A 19,243-nucleotide genomic window follows, 5' to 3' on the forward strand; every position below is an offset into this window, starting at 1 on the left:
ATCTAGCGAGGGGGGGGGGTCCCATGGGTGGGGGTCTCTGAGGACCTGGGGTAGCACTGGGGGGGGGTGCCGAGGCGGGAGGGGGGGGGGCACAAGGTGGGGTCTCGTCCCAGGGGTGGAGGCTCAGACCAGGGAGGGGGGTCCTGGGGGTCCCAGCCCCACAGCGGGGTCCCTGCCCCAGGGTTGAGGGGGGGGGCGGTCAGGGGTTCCTGGGGGGGGGTCGCAGCCCCAGGGAGAGGGTCCCAGCTCTGTAAGTGGGGGGTCCCCAACCCACCATTGGGGGTCCCACCCCTACGGGTGGGGGTCCCAGCCTCACACAGGGGGGGTCTCAGTCCCCCCAGCCAGGGGTCCCAGCCCCACAAGTGGGGGTCCCAAATCCATGAGTGGGGGTCCCAGCCCCAGGAGAGGTCCCCAGCCCCACAAGTGGGGGTCCCAGCCCCACGAGTGGGGTCCCAGCCCCACAAGTGGGGGTCCCAAATCCATGAGTGGGGTCCCACCCCCAGGGAGAGGTCCCCAGCCCCACAGGTGGGGGTCCCAGCCCCACGAGTGGGGTCCCAGCCCCAAAGTGGGGGTCCCAAATCCATGAGTGGGTCCCACCCCCAGGGAGAGGTCCCCAGCCCACAGGTGGGGGTCCCAAATCCATGAGTGGGGGTCCCAGCCCCAGGGAAAGGTCCCCAGCCCCACAGGTGGGGGTCCCAGCCCCACGAGGGGGGTACCTGCAGGTCGGGGGGGGGGCGGTAGTCGGGCCCCAGCGCCCGCAGGACGAAGCGCGCCCCGTTCCACACCTTGTTGCAGAAGTGCCGGTATCCCAGGACGCGCCCCACGTCCAGGTTGATGTCGCGGCCTGGGGGGGGGGACACGGGGGGGTCAGGGGACACGGGGGGACGTGGGGGGGGGGGACGACACGGGGGGAGCTGGGGGGGGGCTGGAGATGGGGGGCACGGGGTGGGGGGGGGGGGTCTGTGGGGAGATGGGGGGGACCACAGGGGTCCGGGGGGACATGGGGTGTTTGGGGGGGGGGCATAGAGGGTTGGGGGGGCCACAGGGGCTCAGGGGGGGCCGGGGGGGTCCCGGGGGGGCGCAGGGGGTCCCTACCCTGGGCGGTGTAGGCGCAGAGGGCGAAGCGCAGGGCGTCCGTCCCGCACTCGGGGATCCCGTTGGGAAGTCTCGTTTCTGGGGGGGGGGGGGGGGAGGCAGCAGGGGTCACCCCATGGGGGGGGTCACAGCCCCCCCCGGACCCCCCCAGCCCCCCCCCCCGAGCCCCCACCTGCCCCTCCCGCGCCCGCTCCAGCTCGGCCGGGTCCAGGTTGCTGTTCTCCAGCTGCTCGTGCAGCCCCTGGGGGGGGGGAACACAGACACGCGTGGGGACCCCCCCACGGCCCCCCAGCCCCCCCCGTGTTCCTCCATCATCCTGGAACACCCCCCCAAGTTCCCCCCAGACCCCCCCAGACCCCCCCGGGACCTCCAGACCACCCTGAGCCCCCTCATACCCCCCAAAGACCTCCCCAACCCCCCCAGGACTCCCCCAGACCCCCCCGGACCCCGCTGGGACCCCCCCAAACTCCCCAAAGACCTTCCCAGACCCCCCCATGACCCCCCGGGACCCTCCAGACCACCCTGAACCCCTGTCATACCCCCCAAAGACCACCCCAACCCCCCCAGGCCCCTCCTGGGACCCCCCCCAGGACTCCCCCAGACCCCCCCCAGACCCCGCTGGGACCCCCCCAAACTCCCCAAAGACCTTCCCAGACCCCCCATGACCCCCCCAGGACCCTCCAGACCCCCCAAGACCTCCCCACTGGCCCCCCCGGACCTCCTAGACTCCCCAAGACCCTCCCAGACCCCCCCCCCACGCACACCGAACCCTCCCGGGACCCCCCAAACCCTCCTGGGACCCCCAGACGCCCCCCAGCCCCCTCTAGGACCCCCCCCAAGACCCCCCCACCTGCAGGGAGATGCCGGTGATGACGTCCAGGGGGTCGATGACGTTCCCCAGGGATTTGCTCATCTTCCGCCCGTGGGCGTCCCGGACGATGGCGTGGAGGTAAACCTGGGGGGGGAACGGGGGGGTCCTGGCGGGGGGGGGGGGACACAGAGGTCCCGGGGGGGGGTCTTGGGAGGTTTCAGGGGGTCTATGGGGGGGTCTGGGGAGGGTCCCAGAGGGGCTGGGGGGTCCTGAATAAATCTGGGGGTCCTGGGAGGGTCTGGGGGGGGGGGTCCCGCCTCTCCGAAGGGTCTGGGGGGACCGTGGGGGGGTGCGGAGGGTGCGGGGGTCCCTGAGGGTCCCCGGGGGGGCTATGGGTATCCCGGGGGGATCCTGGGGGTGGGGGGGGGGTGGTTCTGGTAAATCTGGGGGTCCAGAGGGTCCCTGGGGGGTCTGGGGTGGGTCTTAGCTCTCTGAAGGGTCTGGGGGGACCGTGGGGGCTGCGGAGGGTCCCTGGGGGTCGCCGGGGGGCTGTGGGTGTCCCGGGGGGGGGTCCGGGGGGGGGGTCCCACCTCGCGGAAGGGCAGCCGCCCGGTCAGCGCCAGCCCCAGCATCACCATCCGGGCCACCCAGAAGAAGAGGATGTCGTGGCCGGTCTCCAGCAGCGTCCCCGGGTAGAAAACCTCCAGGTCCTGGCTCTGGGGGGTCGGAGGGGGGGGGGTCAGGGCTGGGGGCGACCCCCAGGACCCCCCCGCACCCCCCCTCGCACCTCCCCAGGCTCACGGGCTCAGGCCAGCCGAAGATGGAGAAGGGGAAGAGGCCGGAGGAGAACCAAGTGTCCAGGACGTCCTCGTCTGCGGCGGGGGGGTCACGGGGAGCCCCAGTGCCCCCCCAGTGCCTCCCAGCAACCCCTGGTGCCCCCCAATGCTTCCCCATGCCCCCCCAGCGCCCCCCTGTAGCCCCCCCAATGCATCCCAATACTCCCAGTGCCCCCAGTGCTTCCCATGCCCCCCCCAGCACCCCCTGTAGCCCCCCCCAATGCATCCCAATACCCCCAGTGCCCCCCAGTGCCCCCAATGCTTCCCATGCCCCCCCAGCACCCCCTGTAACCCCCCCCAATGCATCCCAATACTCCCAGTGCCCCCCAGTAACCCTAGTGCCCCCAATGCTTCCCCATGCCCCCCCCAGTGCCCCCCTGTAGCCCCCCCAATGCATCCCAATACTCCCAGTGCCCCCCAGTGCCCCCCAGTGCTTCCCCATGCCCCCCCAGCACCCCCTGTAGCCCCCCCCAATGCATCCCAATACTCCCAGTGCCCCCCAGTGCCCCCCAGTAACCCCTAGTGCCCCCCAATGCTTCCCCATGCCCCCCCAGTGCCCCCCTGTAGCCCCCCCAATGCATCCCAATACTCCCAGTGCCCCCCAGTAACCCCTAGTGCCCCCCAGTGCCCCCCAAAGCTTCCCCATGCCCCCCCCCGCACCCCCTGTAACCCCCCCCAATGCATCCCAATACCCCCAGTGCCCCCAGTGCCCCCCAATACGCCTCCGTACCCCCCCCAGGGGCTCCCAGTACCCCCCCTCCCAGCGCTTCCCAGCGCCCCCCCGCCCCCCCCCTGGCGCCCCCCACCTTGGCGCAGGGTGATTCGCTCGGGGGCCACCCCGAAATTCCGGGCCGCTTTCTCCCGCGCCTCCTCCTCGCTGCGCCCCGCTCACCCAGTACCGGTCGTCCCCGTCCTGCCGCGACCCACGGCGGCGTCAGCCCCACGGCGGCGGCCCCCCCCACAGCCCCACAGCAGCCCCCCCAGCCCCACGGCAGCCCCCCACTGACCTCTCCGGGGGGACGTCGGGGTCGTCGACGGTGACGAAGTACGCGGGGATGCGGTGGCCCCACCAGAGCTGCCGGGAGATGCACCAGTCCCTGGGGGGGGGGACACACACACGCACGTCGGGGGCAGCCCACGGCGGGGGGGGGCCGGGGCTCCCCTCGGCACTTGGGGGGGGAGTTATGGGGCAGGGTCCCCCCCCCCGAGGGCCGTGGGGCTCACCGAATGTTGTCCATCCACTGGAACCAGGTGCGGGCGTGGGCGGGGGGGCGCAGGCGCAGGTCCCCCCTCCTGACGGCGGCGGCCGCCCCCCGCGCCAGCCCCTGGCACCGCACGTACCACTGCGGCTTCAGCAGCGGCTCCACCACGTCCTTCGACCGGCTGCGCGGGCACCCGCCGTCACCCCGCGGCGACGCGCGGGGACCCACGGGGACCCACGGGCACCCCATGGGACCCACAGGCACCCCATAGCGACCCACAGGCACCCCATAGCAACCCACAGGCACCCCACAGGGACCCACGGGCACCCCATGGCGACCCACAGGCACCCCATGGGGACCCACGGGCACCCCATGGGACCCACAGGCACCCCATAGCGACCCACAGACACTCCATGGCGACCCACAGGCACCCCACGGGGACCCACGGGCACCCCATGGGACCCACAGGCACTCCACGGGGATCCATGGACACCCCATGGTGACCCACAGGCACCCCACGGGGACCCACAGACACCCCACAGGGACCCACAGACACTCCATGGGGACCCACAGACACCCCCATGGGACCCACAGACACCCCACAGGGACCCACAGACACTCCATGGCGACCCACAGACACCCCATAGTGACCCACAGACACTCCATGGCGACCCACAGACACTCCATGGCGACCCACAGACACCCCATGGGACACATGGCCACCACACAGTGACCCACAGACACCCCATAGCAACCCACAGACACTCCATGGCGACCCACAGACACCCCATGGGGACCCACAGACACTCCATGGCAACCCACAGACACCCCACGGGGACCCACAGACACCCCACGGGGACCCACAGACACCCCACGGTGACCCACGGCCACCCCACGGGACACACGGCCACTGCCCAGCGACCCCCAGCCACCCCACGGCGACCCCCAGCCACCCCACGGGACCCAGGGCGACCCACAACCGCCCCGCTGCGACCCCCGGCCCCCCCCCCCCCCGCGCCCCCACCTGCAGATGGGGACCACCATGGGTTCTCGGTGACCCCCGGAACAGCCCCCGCTGCTTCAGCGCCTCCAGCACGGCCGCTCGCCCCGTGAACCGCGGCAGCCCCTGGGGGGGGGACACGGGGGGGGGGGACACGGGGGGTCACTCCCACCGGACCCCCGACCCCCCCCAGCCCCCCCCGTGCCCCTGACCCCACACGTCCCCACATCCCCCTGTAGCCCCCCCCGCCCCCCCGCCCCCCACCATAACCCCCCCAGCCCCCCCCGTAGCCCCCCGGCCCCCCAAATCCCCCCAGCCCCCCCGGAGCCCCCACCAGGAAGGGGGGGGGCACGTTGACGAGCCGCCCGTCCTCCCCGATGATGCTGGGGCGGGGCAGCCCGTGGCGCTGCCCCACCTCGAAGTCGGTGGCGTCGTGGGCGGGCGTGATCTTCACCGCGCCTGGGGGGGGGGGTGGGGTCAGGCATGGGACACGCCCACCGCCCCACCCCGACGCACCCACCCATCGACCCCACGGAGAGCCCCCCCGTCCCCCCGTCCCGTCCCGTCCCGGGACACGCCTCCACGCCCAGCCATGCCCCGTACTGAACCACGCCCCTGGCCACGCCCCTTCTAAATTGCTGAGTCACACCCCCCCACCGTAAACCACGCCCCCATTCTAAGCCACACCTCTGCACATGATCCACGCCCACAACCCAAACCACACCCCCACGAAGCCACACTCATTCTTAGCCACACCCCATCCTGAACCAGGCCACACCCCCACATGCAAACCACGCCCACAACATGAACCACACCCATACCAAGCCACACCCTCGCTCTTGCCCACACCCCAATCTAAACCACACCCACATTCTTAACCACACCCTGTTATAAACCACACCCCACGCCAAGCCCCCACCCCCATTCAAAACCACCCCACCCCTGGAGGCGCCGCCCCTGGAAGCCCCGCCCCCTCACCGGTGCCAAAGCTGGGGTCGACGAAGGCGTCGTGCAGCACGGGCAGGCTCCGCCCCGTGAAGGGGTGTCGCACGCGGCGCCCCCGCAGGTGCTGGGGGGAGGGGCAACATCACCCTCAGGCCACGCCCACCCCGAGCCACACCCACCCCCGCTTGGGCCACGCCCGCCAACACCAATCCCCACCTCCCCATTTCCCCACTGCCCCGCCTTCAGGGCAGCGCCCCGCCCTGCCCGGGCAAGCCCCACCCCAACCGCACCCCTCCGCGAAGCCCCGCCCCCCCGAAGCCCCGCCCACCTGGTAGCGGGGTCGTCGGGGTGCACGGCCACGGCCACGTCCCCCAGCATCGTCTCCAGGCGCGTCGTCGCCACGACGACCTCTTGCTCCTCCCCCTCGCCTGGGGGCGGGGTCAGCGGGGAGGGGTGGGGTCAGCGGGATGGGGCGGGGTCAGCAGGGATGGGTGGGGTCAGCGGGGAGGGGGCGGGGTCAGCAGGGAGGGGGCGGGGTCAGCAGGGAGGCAGTCTCAGCCCCCCTCCCCCCAATGCCCCGCTATGGGGCAGCCCCACTGCGCCCCAGCCCCCTGCTATGGGGCCGACCCCCACCCACGGGTGCCCCCCCCCCCCCCCTCGGCGCCCCCCGCACCCACCGTCCCCCTCCAGCGGGTAGGCGAAGGCCACCAGCACCCCGAACTCGATGGGGGTCTCGTACCCCGGCACCCGCAGCAGCGTCCGGCCCGCCAGCTCCTTCTTGTCCACCTGGGGGGGGGAAGCACAGGGGGGGGGGTCTGACCCACAGTGACCCACGGGTGCCCCCCCCCCACGAGCACCCCACAGACGCCCCTCCGCCCCCCAGTAACACCCCACATCCCCCCCATGAGCACCCCCCAGACCCCCCCCCCCACCCCAGAGACCCCCCTCCATGGTCACCGCACCCCCCCCACCCCCCAAACCCCGCCGCGGGCACCCAAAGCCCCCCCCGGCCCCCCCCGGCCCCCCCCCGGCCCCCCCCGGCCCACCTCGATGTCGGAGATGGCGGAGTGAGGGCGCAGGACCAGTGCACCAGGCGGGTGCTGCGGTAGATCAGCCCCGACTCGTGCAGCCGCACAAAAGCCTCTCGCACGGCCCGGCACATTTTCTGGGGGGGGGCACATGTGGGGTGACGGGGGGGGCCAGGGACCCCCCAGACCCCCCCGAAACTCACCCGGACCCCCCCCCCACCCCCAGCCCCCATAGATCCCTTCCAGCCCCCAGACAGCCCCTCCAGACTCCCCCCCCCCAGCCCCTATAGAACCCCCCCACCCCCCTGCAGCCCCCCCCACCCCACATACTCCCCTGCAGCCCCCCCAGCCCCCCCAGATGCCCCCCAGCCCCCATATGTCCCCCCCCAAACCCACAGTCCACCATAAAGCCCCCCCCAGCCCCCCCACCCGCAGACCCTATAGAACCCCCCCAAGCACCTAAGCCCCCCCCCAGCCCCCAAACCCACACCCCCTCCCAGATCCCCCCAGCCTCCATACACCCCCCCAGCCCCCCCATTCCCCCCTCGGACCCCCCCCAGATCCCCCCAGCCCCCCTGCAGCCCCCCATATAACCCCCCCAGACCCCCCACACACCCCCAGCCCCCATAGAACCCTTCCAGCCCCCAGAGACCCCCTCCGGACCCCCCCCCACCCCCCTGCAGCCCCCCCCAGCCCCCACAGATGCCCCCCAGCCCCCATATGTCCCCCCCCAAACCCACAGTCCACCATAAAGCCCCCCCCAGCCCCCAAACCCACACCCCCTCCCAGATCCCCCCAGCCTCCATACACCCCCCCAGCCCCCCCATTCCCCCCTCGGACCCCCCCAGACCCCCTGCAGCCCCCCATATAACCCCCCCAGACCCCCCCCCCACACCCCCAGCCCCATAGATCCTTTCCAGCCCCCCAGAGACCCCTCCGGACCCCCCCCCAGCCCTATAGAACCCCCCCACCCCCTGCAGCCCCCCCCAGCCCCCACAGATGCCCCCCAGCCCCCATATGTCCCCCCCAAACCCACAGTCCACCATAAAGCCCCCCCAGCCCCCAAACCCCACACCCCCTCCCAGATCCCCCCAGCCTCCATACACCCACCCAGCCCCCCATTCCCCCCTCGGACCCCCCAGACCCCTGCAGCCCCCCATATAACCCCCCCAGACCCCCCCCACACCCCCAGCCCCCATAGATCCCTTCCAGCCCCCCAGAGACCCCCTCCAGACCCCCCCCCAGCCCCTATAGAACCCCCCCACCCCCCTGCAGCCCCCCCAGCCCCCCAGCCCCCAAACCCACACCCCCTCCCAGATCCCCCCAGCCTCCATACACCCCCCCAGCCCCCCCATTCCCCCCTCGGACCCCCCCCAGACCCCCTGCAGCCCCCCCCAGCCCCCCATATAACCCCCCCCCGACCCCAGGGAGCCCCCCCGGCCCCCCCCTCACAGGGTCCATGGTGAAGCAGGCTCGGTCCCAGTCCATGGAGGCCCCCAGGCGCCGCAGCTGCTGGTAGATGCGGTCGCCCTTCCTGGGAGAGGGGGGCGGCTATGGGGCGGCTGTGGGGCTGGGGGGGGGGGAGCTATGGGGCTGGGGGCAGCTCTAGGGGCACCGTGGGGTGCTGTGGGGCTGGCCGCGGGCGCCCGCGGGGCAGCACTCACTCGTCCTTCCAGCGCCAGACCTCGCGCAGAAATTCCTCGCGGCCGAGCTGGTGCCGCGTGAGCCCCCGCTGCCGCCAGAGCCGCCGCTCCACCACCACCTGCGTGGCGATGCCGGCGTGGTCGCAGCCCGGGTTCCACAGCGTCGTCGCCCCCCGCATACGGTGCCTGTGGGGCACGCCGGGGGGCTGGGGAGCTTGCCGGGGGGCTGGGGGGCTCGGGAGGCACGGCGTGGGGGGCTTGGGGGCGTGCTGTGGGGCTGGGGGACACGCCGTGGGGCTAGGGGGGGGGACGGGGGACTTGGGAGGCGTGCCGTGGGGCTGGGGAGCTTGCCGTGGGGCTGGGCGAGGGGGGACGGGGGGCTCGGGAGGCACGGCGTGGGGCCAGGTGAGGGGGTTTGGGGGTGTGCCGTGGGGCTGGGGGACATGCCGTGGGGCTGGGGGGGGGCAGGGGTCTTGGGGGTGTGCCGTGGGGCTGGGAGACTCGCCGTGGGGCTGGGTGGGGGGACTTGGGGGTATGGCATGGGGCTGGGGGGCGCTTGGGGGGCATGCTGTGGGGTAGGGGGACTTGCTGTGGGGCTGGGGGACGCACCATAGAGCTGGGGAGGGACTTGGGGGCACGCCGTGGGGCTGGGGAGCTTGCCGGGGGGCTGGGGGGCACGCCGTGGGGCTGGGGGGGGGGACGGGGGACTTGGGAGGTGTGCCGTGGGGCTGGGGAGCTCGCCGTGGGGCTGGGTGGGGGGACTTGGGGGTACGGCGTGGGGCTGGGGGGCGCACCATAGAGCTGGGGAGGGACTTGGGGGCACGCCGTGGGGCTGGGAGACTCGCCGTGGGGCTGGGTGGGGGGACTTGGGGGTACGGCGTGGGGCTGGGGGGTGCTCAGGGGGGGCACGCTGTGGGGTAGGGGGACTTGCTGTGGGGCTGGGGGACGCACCATAGAGCTGGGGAGGGACTTGGGGGCACGCCGTGGGGCTGGGAGACTCGCCGTGGGGCTGGGTGGGAGGGCTTGGGGGGCACGCCGTGGGGCTGGGGGGGGCGACGGGGGACGGGACACAGACAGGACTTGTGGGGCGCCGTGGGGAGGGTCAGGAGGGGCGTGGGGCCGCGCCGTGGGGCAGGGGTCCGCGGCGGGGCAGGAGGGGGGCGCGGGGGCCGGGGGGGCTCACCAGCGGGCGAGGCTGTCCTGGATGGCGCTGGTGAGGGCGTGGCCCAGGTGGAGGGAGCCGGTGACGTTGGGGGGGGGACGCACATCATGAAAACCCCCCGGGGGTTGGGCTCCGCCACGCTGGAGCGCTGCGGGCGGAGCAGGGCGGGGCTCGCACCAGGACCCTCGCACGAGGACCGGCCCCCGAGAACCCCGGCGGGGGGGACTCACGCCCGAGGACCTCGCACGTGGGCCCTCGCACGGGGACCCTCGCACGAGGATCTGGCCCGCAGACCCTCCCGTGACGACCCTCCCACGGGGGACCCTCACACGAGAGCCCCCCCCGTCGCACGAGAGCCCCCCCCGTCGCACGAGAGCCCCCCGCGCTCACCCCGTACTCGGGTTTGAAGAAGCCCTGCCGCTCCCACCAGCTGTACCAGGCGGCCTCCACGTACTGCGGGCTGTACGACTCCGGCAGCGGCACCGACACGTCTGGGGACACGGGATGGGGGGGGGGACGACGGGGGGGACGGCGGGGACGCGGTGGGGACGGGGACGTGGCAGGGATGGGGACGACAGGGGCGGACGTAGAGGGGACAAAAGCGGACAGGGTGGGGACAGGACAGGGATGGGGACACGGATGGGAATAATGCGGGGACGGCGGGGACACGGGCAGGGACAGCGAGGCGGACAGGGATGACAGGACAGGGACAACAGGACAGGGATGGGGACACAGACAGGGACAATAGGGACGTGGTGGGGACAGGGATGGGGACAATGGGGACAGGGACAACAGGGACACGGTGGGGATGTAGCAGGGATGGGGACGAGAGGGACACAGTGGAGACGGGTGGGGATGGGGACATGGCAGGGATGGGGACACGGTGGGGACACGGACGGGGACAACGGGGGGATAGGGACAACAGGACAGGGACGGGGACACAGACAGGGACAACAGGGACGTGGTGGGGACAGGGATGGGGACAATGGGGACAGGGATGACAGGACAGGGACAACAGGGACACAGTGGGGACAGGGGACGGGGACATGGCAGGGATGGGGGGACAGTGGGGACAATGGGGGGACAGGGATGGGGACACAGCAGGGATAGGGACAACAGGGACACAGAGGGGACAAGGATGGGGACAGGGACACGGCAGGGATGGGGACACGGCGGGGACAGGGACAACGGGGATGGGGATGTGGTGGGGATGGGGACAACAGGGCCACGGGGGCCAGGGACGGCAAGAGGGACAACGGGCACGGTGGGGACGGGGACAGCAGGGACATAGAGGGATGGGGATGACAGGGACAAGAACAGGGAGACGGTGGGGACAAGGGTGGGACGGGGACACGGCAGGGATGGGGACGACGGGGACAACAGGGACACGGGGGGGACATGGGCGGAGACGCGGACACCAGAACGGGGACAGGGAAACGGGGACGGGGTGGGGACGGGGGGCACGGGGACCCCCGGGAGGGGGACAGAGGGACAGGGGTCAGCACCGCGGCCGACCGGCCCCCGCGTCCCCTCTGGGTCCCCCCCCCCCGCCGCGTCCCCCTCTCACCCTTCTTCTCCCCCGGGGGGGTGGGCAGGTCGTAGGTCAGCACCCCGGGGTCCCGGCGCTCCTTCTTCGGCGCCTTCGCCTTCGCCTGCGCACGGAGACCCTCGTCACCGACCCGCGGCCCCCCCAGCGGGGGTCCCGTCCTCGTGTCCCCTCCCCGCCCCGCCGCGGGTCGGGGTCGCCCACCTGCTGCTCGCGGCTCTTCTCCTGTTTCTGCTGGAATTTCTCCAGTTTCTCCTTCCTTTTCGCCTCTTTCTTCAGCTGCGCCGCGCTCTTGGCTGGGGGGGGGGCAGCCTGCCCCACGGCGTCCTGCCCCACAGCGTCCTGCCCCACGGCGTCCTGCCCCACGGCGTCCTGCCCCACGGCGTCCTGCCCTGTGGGTCCCAGCTCCACTGGGGACAGCAGGGTGACATCTCCGTCCCCAGCCCCCCAGCACCTCACCCTGGGGGTGGGGGGGCACCCACAGCCCCCAGCCTCCCCCCACCCCACGCCCCCCCCGGCAACTCACCCCGTGGGGCAGGGTTTTCCTCCCCGCAGAGCCCCACGTCCCCCAGGACGGCGCGGAAGTGGGGTTGGCTGACGCAGGTGAGGAACCAGCGGGTGACGCTGGGGAAGGGGGCGCGGGCGGCCGCATCCAGCACCTGGGGGGGGGGACACACGGCGTGGGCACAGGGGGGACGACAATGCGGGGGGGGGGGGCGTACGGGGACGGGGGGACACGGACAGGAGGGGATGCGGGGGGACGCGGGGACGTGGGGGGTATGGAGAGACGTGGGGAGAGTATGGAGAGACGGTGGGGGGGGGGGGTCCAGGGAGACGTGGGGGGCCGGGGGGGGCGACTCACGTGCTGGAAGGGGGGCAGGAGGGCGCAGGTGACGGTGACGTCGGCCAGGGTGACGTCGTCCCCCACCAGGAAGGTCCGGTCGCGCAGGTGGGACTCCAGCGCCCGCAGCGCCCGCTGCAGCTCCTCCCCGGCGCGGCTCCGCGCCTGGGGGGGGGGGGGGCAACCGTGGGGCCCGGTGACCGCAACCCACAGCACCCCCCGACCCCCGTGACTGTGACCCACGGCACCCCCCGACCCCACAGCACCCACGGACCCACCGTCCAGGACCCATGGATCCCCCCGCTGTCCTGCCCCACAGACCCCAACCCCCCCCCCCCCCCCAACTACAGCAGCCTGCCCCACCAGCTCCACCCCAGCGACCCCCCCAACCCCATAACCCCCCAGCCCCAAGCCTCCCACACCCCCTACACCCCCCCCAGCCTCTCCCACCCCAATAACCCCCCATAGCCCCCCTACCCCCATAGCCCCCCCAGATCCCCATAGCCCCCCCCAGCCCAATAACCCCCCCCATAGCCCCCCCAGCCCCATACCTCCCCACAGCCCCCCTACCCCCATAACCCCCCCCCAGCCTCTACACCCCCCAGAGCCCCCCCCAGCCCCATACCCCCTCCGCTGCCACAACCCCCCCATAGCCCCCCCCAGCCTTATAACCCCTACACCCCCCCAGCCCCGACCCCCCCCCCCATTACCTCCCGCCCCCCCCCCTGCAGGAGGGCGGCCGCCGGCGCCAGCTCGCTCTCGGCGAAGGCGACCCACTGGCGCACCAGGGCGGCGCGGGGGGGGTCGTCCCCCCCCAGCAGCGCTGGGGGGCTGACGAAGATGGCGGCGGGGCCGGGCCCGGCCAGCAGGGCCCCCCCGGGGGTGCGCAGGGCGGGCAGGGGGGCGCCGGGCCGCAGCCCCCCCGGCAGGGCCCCCCCCGGCAGCTGCTGCAGCAGGGGGGCCGCGGGCCGTAGCGGGCGGCGATCAGGACCCGGCGGGCCGGGGCGTCGGCGGGGGGGGGCGGCACGAAGAGCAGCGGGGGGGGCGCCGGGGGGGACATGGCTGCGGGGGGGGGGGAACAGAGAGAGAGGGGGGTCGGGGGGGGGAATGGGGGGGTCTAGAGGGGGCTGGGGGGGGGAATGGGGGTCGGGGGGGGAGAGATGGGGGTCAGAGGGGGCGTGGGGGGGGGAGATGGGGGGGGCCGGGGAGGGGGCTTTGGAGTGCTGGGGGGGAAATGGGGGCCGGGGGGACACCGGGGGGGATTTTGGGGGACCCCGGGGGCCGGGCCGGGATTCGAGGGGGTTTTGGGGGGGGCACCGGGGCCCTGGGGGAGTCACGGGGCAGCAGGGCCTCAGTGGGGGGGGGGCACCGGGAGGTGGGGGGGGGGCACTGGGAGCACTGGGAGGCCAGCTGGGGGGGTCGCGGTGCCGGGGGGGGGTGGTGGGCGTCACGGGGTCACGGGGGGTCACGGGGGGGGGTCGCGGTGCCGCCCCGCCCCCCCCCGCTACCTGCTGCTGCCGCGGCGGGAGCGGACACGTGGGGCGGCGCTCGGGACGGCGCATGCGCGGCCCCGCCCCTTCCCCCCCGCGCATGCGCGCCGCGCTCCCCCCGCCCCCCCTTTACCACAGAGCGCGGCGCGACAGCGCGGTCCCAAAGCCCTGGGCGGGGCACAGCGCCCCCTAGCGGCGCGGCGGTGCGCCCCCTCAAAAAAACCCCAAACCGCAGAAATTCGCGTCCCGTCCGCCCCCCCCCCCAAAAAAAAAAAAAAACCCACAAGCGTGACTCCAGCGCAGGGGGGTCGTAGGGTTTATTGCGTGTCCCCCGCCCGCACGTGGGGGTTCGGGGGGGTCGGGGGGCGCGGGGGTCCGGCCGTGCCCCATGGCGGGGTCACTGTTTCTGCTGCAGGGCCTCCTTGCGCGCCGCGTCCTGCAGCAGCTGCGTGTCCACCTCGTCGGCCGGCAGCTGGACGTAGCGCACCACCGAGCCCCGGATGAAGCAGTTCTTCACCGACAGCTGGGGGGGGGGAAAGGGGGGGGTCAGGTGACACTCCCCCCCCCCCCCCCCCCTCCCCAAATAACCCCCCAGCCCGGGGGGGGACACGCGCGGGGTCCCTCACCATGTGGGGGTACTTCTCGGGGTCGGTGACGCTGATGTCCGTCAGTTTGATGTTCAGGTACTGGGGGGGGTGGTTAGAGATACACACACACACACACACACGGCCCCACAGACCCCCCCGGTGCCCCCCCAGCCCCATAAATGCCCCCCAGAGCCCCCCCTCCCGCCTCACAAACCCCTCCAGCCCCTCAGAGCCCCCCCAGCCCCCTCTCCCTGCCCCATAGAGCACCCCCCCACCCCCAGAGCCCCCACCTCCCCCACCCCCCCGACCCATAAACCACCACCCCCGGCCCCACAGACCCCCCCCGGTGCCCCCCCAGCACCATAAATGCCCCCCAGAGCCCCCCCTCCAGCCCCACAGATCTCCTCTGCCCCCCAGCCCCCTCTCCCCCCCCCCAGCTCCCTCCCCCTGCCCCCCCCAGCCTCCCCCCCCTCACCTGATCCACCGAGTGCAGGGTCCCACAGATGCTGAAGAGGAGAGAAACGGGGTTAATGGGGGGGGGGGGTCCCAGACATGGGGGGGGTCCAGGGAGGGGTTCTATGCGGGGGGGGCCCATGGGGGGGTCTGGAAGGGGGGAGAGGGCTCCATACGGAAGAGCTGGGGGGGGTCCATGGCGGGGTCTACGGGGGAGGTCTGAGGGGGGGCCACGGGGGGGTTTCTATGCGGGGGGGGGGTCCACGGGGGGGGCGTCGCTCCTCACCTGAGGTCGTTCTTCAGCTCCACCACCACGTCCTTCCCCACCAGGGACTTGAAGAAGGAGTAGAAGAGCTGGGGGGGGCACAGGGGGGGTCAGAGGGTCTCCGGGGGGGTCGGGGGGTCCCCGGGATTTCCCCCCCCCCCCCCCCACCCCGTTCTCACCATCGCGGCCGCCGCGGCGCCTCCCCCGCCCGCCAGGAGCGCGCGCCGCCGCACGCCCCGCCCCCTTCCGCCGCGGCCGCCGGCCTGGCCCCGCCCACAACCCCGCCCACCCCTTCCCGAGGCCCCGCCCCGCGCCTTTCCCTAGGCTCTGCCCGCCCCCGAGGCCCCGCCCACTCCCCCCCTTCCCGAGGCCCCGCCCCCGCCGGAGCCCCGCCCCGTGTCCCTCCCTAGGCTCTGCCCACCCCCGAGGCCCCGCCCACGGGCCCCGCCGGATGCGGAGGCGGCGGGCGGAAGTGACTCACCCGCCCCCGCGCCGGGGCAAAGGTCGAGGGGCGGGGCCGGGGACACCCGGGTCCCCGGCGGGACCCCCGCGTGTCACGTGTCCCTCGCAGGTCACGTGTCTCTCACGTGTCCCGTGTGTCGCCGTGTCCCCCATGTCCCCCCGTGTCCCGTGTGTCCCCACGTCCCTCGCCTGTCCCATCTTCCCGTCCCCGCATCCCTGTGGCCCTCACGTGTCCCGTGTCCCCCCGGTTCCCCCCGGTTTCCCCCCGTGTCCCCCCGTGTCCCGTGTCCCCACGTGTCCCCCGGGTTACCCCCGTGTCCCCCCGTGTCCCCCCGTGTCCCCCCGTGTCCCCTTGTGTCCCGTGTCCCCCTGTGTCTCCCCGGTTCCCCCCGTGTCCCCCCGGTTCCCCCCGCCCCCCAGGCCCCTCGTGTGTCCGGTGTTTCCCCCACGTCCCCGTCTCCTCCCGTGTGTCCCCGTGTCTCCCACGTCCCCGTGTCCCCAGCACCCACGTCCCCCCGTCCTCGTGTCCCTCGCGTGTCCCGTGTCCCGCATCCCCATGTCCCCACATGTCCCCACGTCCCCACATCCCTGTGTCTCCCATGTCCCCCTGTCCCCATGTCCCCACGTGGCCCCACGTCCCCCCGGTGTTTCCCCGTGTCCCTAATGTCCCCACGTCCCCCACCTTCCTGTGTGTCCCCCCCATGTCCCCTCATCCTCACGTCCCCACGTGCCCCCATCCCCACGTGTCCCCGTGTCCCCCACGTTCCCGTGTCCCCGTGTCCCCACATCCCCGTGGCCCTCACGTGTCCCCGCATGTCCCCACGTCCCAGCATCCCCATGTCCCCATGTCCTTGTATCCTCGTGTCCCCATGTCCCTCACATGTCCCACGTCCCCACATCCCCGTGTCCCCACGTGTCCCCACGTCCCCCAGGTCCTTCATGTGTCCGGTGTTTCCCCACGTCCCCACGTCCCCCATCTCCCCCATGTCCCCACACGTGTCCCCACGTCCCTCATGTGTCCCCCATGTCCCCCTGTCCCTCACGTGTCTCATGTTCCTGTATCCCCATGTCCCTACGTCCCCCCATCCCTGTGTCCCCACGCGTCCCCAGGTCCCCACACGTGTCCCCACATCCCTCATGTGTCCCCCCATGTCCCCCACCCCCACGTCCCACGTCCCCCCATCCCCATGTGTCCCCACGTCCCCACGTCCCCCCATCCCCATGGCCCCCACGTGTCCCATGTCCCCATATTCCCATGTCCCCACATGCCTGCATCCCTGTGGCCCTCATGTGTCCCCACACGTGTCCCCACGTGTCCCCACATCCCCCAGGTCCTTCATGTGTCCGGTGTGTCCCCACGTCCCCCATCTCCCCCATGTCCCCACACGTGTCCCCACGTCCCTCATGTGTCCCCCATGTCCCCCTCTCCCTCACATGTCTCATGTTCCTGTGTCCCCATGTCCCTACGTCCCCCCATCCCTGTGTCCCCACGCGTCCCCAGGTCCCCACACGTGTCCCCACGTGTCCCCACATCCCTCATGTGTCCCCCATGTCCCCCACCCCCACGTCCCACGTCCCCCCATCCCCATGTGTCCCCACGTCCCCACGTCCCCCCATCCCCATGGCCCCCACGTGTCCCATGTCCCCATATTCCCATGTCCCCACATGCCTGCATCCCTGTGGCCCTCATGTGTCCCCACACGTGTCCCCACGTGTCCCCACATCCCCCAGGTCCTTCGTGTGTCCGGTGTTTCCCTGTGTCCCCCGTGTCCCCCACCTCCCCCCCATGTCCCCACACGTGTCCCAGGTGTCCCTGACGCCCCCCGTGCCCCCCATCCCCATGTCCCCGATGTCCCCACGTCCCCCGTGTCCCTCCCACGTCCCCCGTGTCCCCCCAGCCCCCCGCGCCCCGTGTCCCCCGTGTCCCCCCTGTCCCCTCCCAGGCCACGGCCGCCCACGCTGGGCTGGGACCGGCCGGGGACCGGGCAGACCGGCTCCGCGGGCCCCCGTGACGACGCCGTCACCGTCCCCCGTCACCGTCCCCCGCCACCCTCCCGGGGATTTAAGGGCGGCCGCGCGGCCCCACGGCACCGACGGGACCTTGCGGTGAGTGGGGACGGGGGGACACGGGGATGGGGACGGGATGTGGGGACGTGGGGATGGAATGTGGGGACGTGGGGACAGGGACGTGGGGATGGGGACACGGGGACGGGGACATGGGGACAGGAGGGGGGACATGGGGATGGGGATGGGGGACGGGGACACGGGGATGGGGACGGGATGTGGGGACGTGGGGATGGAATGTTGGGATGTGGGGACAGGGACGTGGGGATGGGGACATGGGGACAGGAGGGGGGACATGGGGATGGGGATGGGGGACGGGGACACGGGGATGGGATGGGATGTGGGGACGTGGGGATGGAATGTTGGGATGTGGGGACAGGGACGTGGGGATGGGGACATGGGGACAGGAGGGGGGACATGGGGCTGGGGACACGAGGATGGGGTGGGGGACATGGGGATGGGGACAAGGGGGGACGTGGGGATTGGGACACTGGGACGGGGACACGGGGATGGGATGGGATGTGGGGACGTGGGGACAGGATGTGGGGACGTGGGGATGGGATGTGGGGATGGGGACACAGGGATGGGGACGTGGGGTTGGGAAGGGGGACACGGGGACAGGGACGAGGGGGGACGTGGGGATTGGGACACGGGGATGGGGACACGGCGAGAGGATGGGGACACCGGGACTGTGGGGATGGGACGGGGACACAGGGACGGGGACGGGGATGTGGGGATGGGGACACGGGGGACGGGACGGGGACACTGGGACATGATGGGGACACTGGGATGAGATGGGGTCGGGGACACCGGGACAGGAGAGGGGCCGTGGGGAGGGGGACGGGGGGGGCGCTGTCCGTCCCCCCGTGTCCCCCCCTGACGCCGTCCCCACAGGCAGGATGTGTGCGGGTGCCCAGTGCCTGGTGAACCTGCTGCGCTGGGTCTGGGGGGTCATCAGGGACCTCTGGGGGGGGCACGGAGGTGAGTGGGCGCCGGGGGGGGGGCACCCAGTGGTCGGAGGCGGGGGGGGGGGCTGGGACCCATGGGGAGGGGCTGGGTCCCCGGGGGGGGCACCCAGCAGCCATGGGGGGGTCTGGGACCCATGGGGGGGGCACCCAGGGGTCATGGTGGGGGCTTTGGGACCCATGGGGGGGGGTCCTGGGTCCCCAGGGGGGGTGACACCCGTGTCCGGGCGGGTCACAGTGGGGTGGGGGGGGAGGTGGGGTGTGGACACCCACATCCCCACTTCCTGCCCACACCCGCCAGGACGGGGGGGGGGGGGGTCAGGGGTCAAGACCAGGGTGAGGTCAAAGGTCACCGATGCCCCCCCCTTTCTTCCACAGTGACCCCCCCGCCCCCCCCGGCTGAGAGGAGAACGCTGGTTCCTGGCAAAGAGGACTGAGACCCCCGGGACCCCCCCGGGTGAATAAACTGCCCTGACCCCACGCCTGTGTCTTTATTTTTTTTGGGGGGGGGCCCAAAAAAATGGGCCATTAAGTGCTGGGCAGGGGCCTGGGGGGGGGCACCCAGGGGTGGGGGGGGGTTCTTCCAAGCATGGAGGGGGTCCTGGGGGGGTTGGGACATCCTGGGGGGTCCTGGGGGGGTCGTAGGGACTGGGGAGGGGGTGTCCGGGGGGGTCCTGGGGGACTGGAGGGGTGGGGGGGGCTGGGTGATCATGAAGGGGCCTGGGGGGGTGCGAGGGGGTGCTGGGGGGGGGTCCCGGGGGTCCCAAGGGGCTCAGGCTGAGCAGGCGGCCCAGGGCGTTCTGGGGGCGGGGGGGTATGTCAGGTTGAGGGGGGGTCCCCCCGCTGCC

General features: G+C 72.9%; 2 protein-coding genes and 2 long non-coding RNA genes across 4 annotated transcripts in view; 2 read left to right on the forward strand and 2 right to left on the reverse strand.

The window, feature by feature from the left end:
- The window catches only part of VARS1 (valyl-tRNA synthetase 1), an 18,119-nt gene extending 4,130 nt beyond the window's left edge, over positions 1 to 13,989 (reverse strand). The window contains 32 exon segments of the mRNA XM_075019004.1: positions 498 to 844; positions 1,096 to 1,164; positions 1,167 to 1,173; positions 1,268 to 1,336; positions 1,946 to 2,050; positions 2,497 to 2,622; positions 2,708 to 2,778; positions 3,549 to 3,627; positions 3,629 to 3,660; positions 3,754 to 3,839; positions 3,967 to 4,125; positions 4,969 to 5,001; positions 5,003 to 5,070; positions 5,279 to 5,403; positions 5,923 to 6,013; positions 6,218 to 6,228; positions 6,231 to 6,317; positions 6,567 to 6,675; positions 6,936 to 6,958; positions 6,961 to 7,054; positions 8,370 to 8,451; positions 8,582 to 8,746; positions 9,744 to 9,822; positions 9,825 to 9,870; positions 10,113 to 10,213; positions 11,290 to 11,374; positions 11,473 to 11,678; positions 11,795 to 11,927; positions 12,131 to 12,274; positions 12,820 to 13,171; positions 13,618 to 13,811; positions 13,924 to 13,989. Coding sequence (XP_074875105.1) covers positions 498 to 844; positions 1,096 to 1,164; positions 1,167 to 1,173; positions 1,268 to 1,336; positions 1,946 to 2,050; positions 2,497 to 2,622; positions 2,708 to 2,778; positions 3,549 to 3,627; positions 3,629 to 3,660; positions 3,754 to 3,839; positions 3,967 to 4,125; positions 4,969 to 5,001; positions 5,003 to 5,070; positions 5,279 to 5,403; positions 5,923 to 6,013; positions 6,218 to 6,228; positions 6,231 to 6,317; positions 6,567 to 6,675; positions 6,936 to 6,958; positions 6,961 to 7,054; positions 8,370 to 8,451; positions 8,582 to 8,746; positions 9,744 to 9,822; positions 9,825 to 9,870; positions 10,113 to 10,213; positions 11,290 to 11,374; positions 11,473 to 11,678; positions 11,795 to 11,927; positions 12,131 to 12,274; positions 12,820 to 13,171; positions 13,618 to 13,811; positions 13,924 to 13,989 — 3,444 coding nt within the window.
- Positions 13,893 to 15,175, reverse strand: LSM2 (LSM2 homolog, U6 small nuclear RNA and mRNA degradation associated). The gene is made up of 5 exons (XM_075019272.1): positions 15,084 to 15,175; positions 14,926 to 14,993; positions 14,662 to 14,692; positions 14,226 to 14,285; positions 13,893 to 14,122 (listed from the first exon to the last, which is right to left on the reverse strand). Exons 1-5 carry the CDS (start codon positions 15,084 to 15,086, stop codon positions 13,997 to 13,999), a joined length of 288 nt encoding a protein of 95 aa, XP_074875373.1. The 5' UTR covers positions 15,087 to 15,175; the 3' UTR covers positions 13,893 to 13,996.
- Positions 15,176 to 15,342: 167 nt separating this feature from the next.
- Positions 15,343 to 16,591, forward strand: LOC142026303 (uncharacterized). The gene is made up of 2 exons (XR_012648799.1): positions 15,343 to 16,010; positions 16,299 to 16,591. It is a non-coding gene; the product is annotated as an uncharacterized LOC142026303 (long non-coding RNA).
- A 109-nt stretch (positions 16,592 to 16,700) lies between these two features.
- LOC142026301 (uncharacterized) lies at positions 16,701 to 18,877 on the forward strand. Its single transcript, XR_012648797.1, has 3 exons — positions 16,701 to 17,472; positions 18,325 to 18,411; positions 18,774 to 18,877. It is a non-coding gene; the product is annotated as an uncharacterized LOC142026301 (long non-coding RNA).
- The last annotated feature ends 366 nt before the right edge of the window (positions 18,878 to 19,243 follow it).

The sequence above is a fragment of the Buteo buteo genome, chromosome 32, assembly GCF_964188355.1.
Source record: "Buteo buteo chromosome 32, bButBut1.hap1.1, whole genome shotgun sequence".
NCBI classification, from domain to species: Eukaryota; Metazoa; Chordata; class Aves; order Accipitriformes; family Accipitridae; genus Buteo; species Buteo buteo.

What these genes read in the sequence shown, in the direction of transcription:
- LSM2 (XM_075019272.1), bottom strand. An exon ending in GAGCTGAAGAACGACCTCAG is followed by an intron (nt 14,693 to 14,925) that starts GTGAGGAGCGAC and finishes TCTCCTCTTCAG; the next exon opens with CATCTGTGGGACCCTGCACT. An exon ending in CCGAGAAGTACCCCCACATG is followed by an intron (nt 14,123 to 14,225) that starts GTGAGGGACCCC and finishes CCCCCCCCCCAG; the next exon opens with CTGTCGGTGAAGAACTGCTT.